General features: G+C 39.9%; 1 protein-coding gene across 1 annotated transcript in view; it reads left to right on the plus strand.

Annotated features, from left to right (window-relative positions):
* The first annotated feature begins 1232 nt into the window (after nucleotides 1-1232).
* Nucleotides 1233-8802, plus strand: part of rev1 (REV1 DNA directed polymerase) — a 17999-nt gene continuing 10429 nt past the window's right edge. The window contains exons 1-9 of the mRNA XM_016446746.1: nucleotides 1233-1492; nucleotides 3760-3826; nucleotides 4985-5117; nucleotides 5572-5740; nucleotides 5831-6103; nucleotides 6748-7460; nucleotides 7578-7682; nucleotides 7791-7907; nucleotides 8024-8150. Of these exons, the coding sequence (XP_016302232.1) occupies nucleotides 3770-3826; nucleotides 4985-5117; nucleotides 5572-5740; nucleotides 5831-6103; nucleotides 6748-7460; nucleotides 7578-7682; nucleotides 7791-7907; nucleotides 8024-8150 (1694 nt within the window). The 5' untranslated portion in view covers nucleotides 1233-1492; nucleotides 3760-3769. The remainder of the gene's footprint in view (nucleotides 1493-3759; nucleotides 3827-4984; nucleotides 5118-5571; nucleotides 5741-5830; nucleotides 6104-6747; nucleotides 7461-7577; nucleotides 7683-7790; nucleotides 7908-8023; nucleotides 8151-8802) is intronic.

The raw sequence follows: 8802 nt of genomic DNA on the forward strand, positions 1-8802 counted from the left end.
GTGCCTCAATACAATCCTATCTCGGAGGTCTACAGACAATTCCTTGGACTTCATGGCTTGTGCTCTGACATGCCCTGTTAACAGTGGGACCTTAGACAGGTGTGTGCTTTTCCAAATCATGTCCAATCAACTGAATTTACCACCTGCAGGTGGACTCCAGTCAAGTTGCAGAAACATCTCAAGGATGATCAGTGGAAACAGGATTCCCCTGAGCTCAATTTTGAGTGTCATGGCAAAGGCTGTGAATACTTATGTACATGTGATTTATTTCCCGTTTTTTAAATAAATTTGCAAAGATTTCAAACAAACCTCTTTCACGTTGTCATTATGAGGTATTGTTTGTAGAATTTTGAGGAAAATAATGAATTTAATCGCTTTTGGAATAAGGCTGTAACATAACAAAATTGGGAAAAAGTGAAGCGCTGTGAATACTTTCCGAATGCACTGAATGTAGTCATTCATAAACTGTCTTTTTGATGACTACTCTATTCTTGGGCTATGGTTAGGCGTCTATTACATTTTCTCTGACAGCCCAAATTCAGTTTTGTTTTAGCCTAGACATCAGGCATGTGTTTGGACGGCTATAAAACGTCTTTTAAACGAACCCCCTCCACACTAAATGAATAATTGGCGACAAAACATGGTAAAGTAACATATTTTGTAATATATTCTGCCATAAAGACTAGCATAAATAGAGCTATAAATAGACGTTTCATAAGGCAATCTCTGTGTCTGAGCTCCACAGGTTAACGTTACCTGGGGACACAGAGCATTATGTGCCAGACTAGCATAGACCGTTTTCAGATTCGGATTAACCTCAACAAAAGTGGATCTTTGGGGTGTAAAAACGACTTCCTCACATCCTCCATGAAAGATTGTCATTGATCTCGATCACAATGAAATGCTAAATTCAACACTGTCCGAGGCGAATTCATGAATCCGGAATCCGGAATCCTACTAAGGTTCGCTTATTAATATTCATAAGTCAGACCTTGCCATTGGAACGTTACCCGGCGAAAACGTCACGACCTAATTAATATACACGAGCCAAGCGTCGCCATTGGAACATTTCGGGGTGACGTCATACGACGTGATTAAAATTCAAAGCTAAACTGCGCGCTGCGTCAAGTGTAGAGAGACTAACAGACCGCTTGAGGGTGCTGCGAGATACAGACAGGGCTAGCGCTGTGTGACCCCGGCCGAGAGGAGGGAGAGGAGGAGGAGGAGGAGGAGGGATTTACGCGGAAAACAAGCAGAAAATCTGGCAGAGGCGACAGTGAGCAAGCGGCTAGCAATAGAGATACGAGTGAATGGTAAAAGGGGCGAATCGTGCAGTCGCGGGAGCATGTTTATATGGACAGAGCCCAGCATGCACCAAGTCTCTGTTAGTAATCTTTCAAATCTGACGCAAAAGGGGTGGACGCAACCCAAGAGCGGAAACAAAGGCGCTTTGGTTTGAACAAAATACATCTGTAAAGAAGGGGGATAATTGGTGAGCAACAATTTCAGTTTTCAGAGGTTTCGTTTTAAAAAGAAACCGCGCATCACACGCAGAGTGACGCTACAGTTGTGTTGTTTTGTATTGAACTAATCGATCTGATGTGTGCTGCTGTGTTGCACTTCTGCAACATTGTTCAAAAGGTTGATGGGAATCCAGTTTATTATGCATGAAATGTCACTTGCCTTGTTAGTCTCCTCTGTATCTGATCACTGTCTCTATCAACAACTGCCCCACTAACTTATCGTCTATATCGAATTTCGGTTTCCCAAATTTGCAGCACAGTATTTTCTTCTAGCCGAGACAGTTCAGTGGTCATTCACATGGTCAGGCATGTCCCATGTGTTGGCCGATGTGTTAAACTAAAGCTAAGTAAACCCAATATTCAGTATAATTCGTATTAGGAAGCTATCACGTATGGCTTTGTTACTGTCTTTTATTTTTATTTCTGATATATACGATATTGTTGCTTGTTGACAGTTCAGTAAACGTGGATCTGACCATTTGCCAACTCTTTCAAAGCCTCCCTCAATCATCCCTGGTTAAAAACGACTTAAACCAGTTTGCCATTCTCGGTTGCTGGTTTTAGAGGAGTTTTGAACACTTTTCAGTTAGTCAAGCAGTGAGACCAGCTGGCTAAATCATTTGAATACAAGGTTGGACAGGCTGTGAGACCACAAAAAGGCTGATTTAAGGTGCTGTTTTCAGCTGTAAAAGTAATATTTTTTATGATTAAAAAACTTTTTTTTTTTTTGGACTGTTGTTTTTATTGACATAAAAACAGTCAACTGTCTTAACTGGCCTAATGAAGTAGGTATCTGTTGCATATTTTAGTGTAATATAGGGTAAAATAATCGGATGTTTTCTGATTCCCTGAGCTGCCATAGTTCAATTCAGTCCAGTATACCTAGTAGCGGGTTAAAATGTATCATATATCACAACATGACTATTAAATATGTAACATAACGAGAAATAATCCAGCATGTGTCAATAAATAACACTGGTATGTCACTCTTTTAGTTTAGGTTTCATCGATCATTCATCACTACCCCTTTTAATGAAGAGATTTACTTTGTAACACTGAGACTGTGCTACTCCAAATATCTGAAGTGACCAGGCTGATGATAAAGTTAGCCTAGCTGCTCATGTAGAGCCAGCCTAGTGTTTAAAACTGTTGTAACACTGTGTGTTTGTGTTGAATGAAGAAACCGAGCAAGAAAGACTGAGATGGACGCTGTTTTTTTGTTTTGTTTTTTTTGAGTGGAGAGGAGGTGTGTATTTAGACAAGGCCGATTAGAAGCGTTGTTTTTGCACCATATGCATGAAGATGCGCTCAATACAGCTTCCTGTGGAGAATGAGATTGTGTATGTGATTTTTGTATGAAGGAGGGAGGAAACAGGATTCTTCCCTAATAGTGTTGTTCTGCCTTGCTCTGCTCCTCACGTGCTACAGAGATGAGAATGACTTCCCTTTTACTTTTGGGGATGCATTGTTTGGGTGTATCTGTACCACAGAGGCAAAAATGGAGAGAGTGAATTGAGAGGTCTTATATATTCATTTGTCAAGAATAAAAGTAAATGACTGGAACAGGTTGTACAGATGACCTGTGCTCTTATAAGGTATGCAGTAAGAGAAAATAAAATGTTGATCACGTGCTTACCTTTGACCTCTTTTTTTCAAAGTTGCAGTGCAAAGTCTTGAATGCAGTGTAAGTCGAATTGGATAAATGTCTGCCGGATGCGTACAATTTCTTTTAGTATGATGTTAGGTAATATGAGGTGGAATTTAGAGGATTGTGCTTCACTCTGACTTCACTTTGCAAAATTCTGCTGCTTGATTGTTTATATCATTGAAAAATGTGAACTATATTATCACCTGGCTCTAATCTGCTACGTGCAACTGTAAAGGATGAAGATATTAAGATATTATAAACATTTAACGTCATGATTTTTTGTAACGCTGCTTTGAAACAATGTGTATTGTGAAAAGCATTATACAAATAAAGTTGATTAGACTTGTTCTCCGCTTAGGATTCAGCATTTCAGATGCATTTCATTTTCTTTATTAAAGAAGTCACTCATCTGCCTGCTAATTAAAGCAGTAGCACTTGTATGTACAGTAGCTCTCTCCCTTCCCTAGTCTGTAAATGCATGTAAGTGAGGAAGAGAAAAGATGTGCATATTTTGTTCTCATTTTTGTTCATTTTCTGTCACTCACGCTTTTAGTTTTTGACTCATTCCATTAAATTGTTGTCTTTCAGGTCCCTCAGTATGAGTCGAGATGGATGGAGAAAGAAAGCCAGTGAAGATGATGGGTGGGGTGGACGGGTAAGAGTCTGTTGTTCTTTATTATGAAATGTGTTTATTATTGAAAACAGGAAGGCTCAGCAGCTGTTTTATTCACAGTTGAGTCGTCCTCTGACGTGCTGTGTTATTTTTCCAGGCTGCCCCTGTAAACACTGTAAATTATTATTTTTGCTATTATTTTAACTTGTCCTTAAATTCCCTCATAACCATTGACTGCCTCTCTACCAGTCAAACATTCCCCTTCATGTGAGAGCTGATGTGTGTTACTGCTGAAGTCTAGACAGGTTTTCATTTGTATTACACCAGTGAGTAATCTCAATTTTCCTCACTAGTGACCAGCACCTCTACTCTGCCGCCACAGTCCGAGCACGGCGAGAGATTTGATAGACTTCAATGTCCTCGTGTTCCTCAGGCATTAGCAGAACCACACTAGTATAAACAACTCCAAGAGCTTCTGTCTTCATTTCACGATATTTCCCTATAATATGACAATCATAATGTGTTGCCACCAAATTTGGGAACCGAAGGGGTGGAGTTTGTATAATTTGTTGATTTTCAGTTAATAATGTAGTAATTTGCAGACGTAATAACAGACCCTGGATCTCATGTGAAAGCGAATCTTGCCAGTGCATGTACAGGATGACAATTGTTTTGTGCAGAATTTTTTAGTTGAATTAAACACAGCACAGTCGTTGCCTTCAGGCCTTGTGTGTTTTCATATCTCAGGTTATATTAATTAGGTTCAAGGGAATTTCCTGTCAGTACAGGTGGAGCGAGTGAGTATTGTGGAGTATTTTTGTGTGTGTGAGTGTTTATTGGTTCAGTCTCAACTCCTGAATCCCAGCGTTCCATCCGTTGCCATGGAGACTGAGAGTCGCCGTGCCAGCAGGGCAGACTTGCACCTCCAGTCTCATTGAATGTCTGAGGCGTAATCAAACGCTTGTCAGCCAGACGCTGCACGTTTTTCTTTGTGCGCGTATCTATATTGCAGTCTGTTCATTTTTACAGGGTAAAATGTTTTTTATAGTTTTTTTATGCTATAAGTGTGCTTGGTCAGTGTGTGCTTTGTGTTTTGCCTTATTACTTGATCTTATGAGGTTGTGTTGATGTGAATGGGATTTTTTTTATTGGGATTTTAAGTCAAATTAACATCACAGTTTTGTTTGTTGAATTTTTTAGGGCGGTTACATGGCTGCAAAAATCTCTAAGCTTGAGGAGCAGTTTCAGAAGGACGCCCCGAGAGAGAAGCAGAAAGATGGAACGTCCTCCTATATCTTCAGCGGTGTGGCTATCTACGTCAATGGATACACAGGTCAGATCTCTCCCAGCATCCTCGCCACCCACTTGTGCTCTGATAACAAATGTGAACAGGAAAACAAACTTTCTTCCTGAATTGAGATCATTTGAGCATCATCATCATCATTATTATCATTAACAATTATTTTTATTATTTGTTTTTTTAATAATTATTAATGTTAATACTAACATTTAATAAGAAAATTAATACTACATGTTTTTATAGAGATATTATCATTATTATTGTTATTTTATTAATGACCTTTTTCATTAATATTAATAATACTCATAATCAATAACAGTATTATTGTTTATGTATTTTTATATACAAGAATATGCTAAATTAATTGGAAAAATGAAGTTGAATGATCCTGAGGAAATGTTGCTGGCTGGACTCGAGCCTGTGTTTCCCATCTGAGCACCATGGCCGAACGTGTCACGTATCTTGTTTTGTGTTTATTTGTGTTTAGATCCCAGTGCAGATGAGCTGCGCAGGCTGATGATGCTGCATGGTGGACAGTTCCATCTCTATTACACTCGCTCCAAAACCACACATATCATTGCCACCAACCTGCCCAACAGAAAAATACAAGAGCTCAAGGGAGAGAAAGTAGTGCGGCCAGAGTGGATCACAGACAGGTGTGTGTGTTTGTGTACACTTTGCAGGTTATAGGAGCACTATATTAATACGAATACTAATTTTTTTTTTTATTATTTGCTTTTGTGCAGTATAAAAGCAGGCCATCAACTTTCGTACGTCCAGTATCAGCTCTATACGAAGCAAAAAGGCTTGAACTTTACCAGTGTTTGTGCACGAGGAAAGCAGGATCCATCATCCAGCCATGAACCATCCAAACCAAGTCTAAACCACCCCGAGTCAGACAGCATCAAGCCTCAGCCCAGCCACACTCAAACCCTCTCTAAAGAAGTTCTCAAATCCACTCACGCTAACCACAAAGCTAACTTCACTGAGCGAAGCAATCATCAGCTAGATGTCAGATTGTGAGTATGCTTTATTAACAGGGATCCATTGGCACACGTGAGTGTCAAATGCTGCATGTGTTTAAAAGAAAGAAAACATTCTACTGCTTTAAGATCCGAGATATGACTTGTAACACAACAAATACATTTTATTTGTTTTTAAAATTTTAACTTGATCATATCATCCATTTTTGGTTGTACATTGGCTGATATTGGATATTTGACTGCACATTTTGATTTCCACAATTTTTACATTTAGGTTATGTTTGCTGTGATGTAACAGTCTTCAAAAACACTAATAATTTAATAACACTGTTAAATGTAATCTTTAGGAAATCTAAAAACGAATATCCATCCATCCACACAGTATATTATGTTAATGTTGTGAATCCTAAATTCATTTAGTTTTTTTGTATATATATATATATAAAATAGTACAGAATAAACAATAAAATAGTAAAGAATTTTAATATCATCCATTTATCAGTTATCCGCCAGGAAAATAGGAAAATACAGGAACTATTCAATTTATAGTTATCAGCCTGCTGGTCAGATAAGACTGCTCCAAGGCCAAGTTTTTACATCCCTCATGAATACTTAAATAAAAACATTTGGGTAATTATTTAATATCATATCTTCTTGTCCTCTCTTCTTTTGTCTGGCAGAAATGGTTCCTGTAGTATAATCTCTGAGGAGGATGCAGAGAGGCCTAGAGTTAATGGAATTCATGATGGAGATGATGATGATTATGACAACGCCTGTGCCCTTTTGCCAAGAGGCTCACAAGACACTTTGTTAACTAACGGTTATGTACACCCTGTGAATGGTGCCTTAAAGCCTCAGGACTCTTTTGCAGAACTTCAGCTTCATGTTGTTGACACAGGGTCCCATCAGTCTCACCTCCCACAGACTGAAAGCAGGGATAGGGAGGAGTCCAGCTGCTCTTCTGCTGGGTCAAAAGCAAATTCCCATCAGAGGTCCTTAATATCCACTGCCAGTCCTGCAAAGCAGCCTGGTCTTCACAATATGCAAAAGGACCTCCATCCGAAACCAACATCTAAACCAGGAACTTCAGCTGCTCCTCAAAAGGGGAATCTGCACGATCAGACAAGAGTTCGACTAAATGGGAGCTATCACATGACCCCTAACTCCTCCACACTTGCAGACTCTAGTAATCAGCCAGGAAGGTCGGGCCAGGGAGCAGAGGCTGGAATCATATCCGAGTTCTTTTCTCACTCAAGGCTGCATCATATTTCTACGTGGCGGAATGAGTTCTCAGAGTATGTCAACGGCCTTCAGAGCAGGAGTCGAGCTGCAGGAGGAGCTGTTTTCTCTGGAAAAGAGAAACTGAAGAAGCTCAAAGCTAACTGCAGTTCAGGTGTTTTGTCGTTGTGGTTTATGTTTGTGTATTTATGTTGTTAAGAAGCCAAGTGTCTTTGTGGTGCAGCGTTTTGCCAAAAACAAAACAAAAAATGTTTCTTTCTATTTGGCCCAGGTTCCTTAATGGCTGCTCCTCAGGTGCGTCAGTCCTGCATTCTTCATGTGGATATGGACTGCTTCTTTGTGTCCGTGGGGATCAGACACCGACCAGATCTCAAAGGTACATTTCAGTGAATTGGAGGGAAGTGCTGAAGTCTCTTGTTGCAGCTTGTTGACTTTGATAGCACCTGATAAACTGAGCTTTACTGATGGTCAATCTGTACTCCAGGGAAACCGGTTGCGGTGACAAGTAACCGCGGTCCAGGCCGTGTTGCACAGCGACCTGGTGCAAATCCTCAGCTCGAGTTTCAGTACTACCAGAGGAAACAGAATCAGTACCGAAAAGGTAAACCCAGATTCTAGAAGAAAGATGTTGGTTAAATTTTGCTTGAAGTCTAGAATGAATTTATTATACTTTTTTTAAAGTTTGAATTTAGGAGACCATTGTTCTTTCTGCTTTAGAGAAAACAGATGGGGATCTTGAGATGACCCCATCTCCACAATGTGATGAAGTTCCCAGTAATGGAGTGGATTTGGACCTGGCTGCCCTTTCTATGGCAGAGATTGCATCTTGCAGTTACGAGGCCAGGTATGCATAGTAAACATGCCAGGCTCCTTTCTTGTGCTACGTGAACAATCCCCCGCCCCCCCAAAAAAAAAAAAGATGGTAAAATGGATGCTAAACATCCATTCCATTTTGAAAACTTTTAGGTAGGGATGCACCGATACTGGTATAGGTATCGGGCCCGATACTGAGCTCCTGTACTCATACTCGTTAAAATGCCCCGATACCAAACGCCGATACCACACAGCATGTGATAAATATTCAGACAAAGAAACACCGACAGCAGAATGGAGTTATTAGAGATTAAAGATGTCTACGAAGTATATGTATGCAATAAATATAAAACATTCAGTATTAATGCCTGTATAGCTGATTTGCGCCAGCTGGTAAGCAAATCACGCTGAGTGGATTGAGCGCACGGCGGCGCAGATGCGCGATCTTGTCGAGTGAATATACCTTTCTCACAGACTGGAAAGTTTGTAGTTTCGGTCGGATATGTCAAAAAGAAGTAAGTAAAACAATGCACAAGTTACTTAATGGGAGGGAGGGTGGGAGAGAGCTCACTTTTGTGTGATCTTTATTGATGTTCGCTCACTTAGCACGCATCATTTGGATTAAAACTAAATCGTAAATATAAGACAATTTATAGGGGCATTCACTATAAACGTCATTTATT

This window comes from Sinocyclocheilus anshuiensis, unplaced genomic scaffold (assembly GCF_001515605.1).
Source record: "Sinocyclocheilus anshuiensis isolate Anshui unplaced genomic scaffold, SAMN03320099.WGS_v1.1 scaffold263, whole genome shotgun sequence".
NCBI lineage: Eukaryota > Metazoa > Chordata > Actinopteri > Cypriniformes > Cyprinidae > Sinocyclocheilus > Sinocyclocheilus anshuiensis.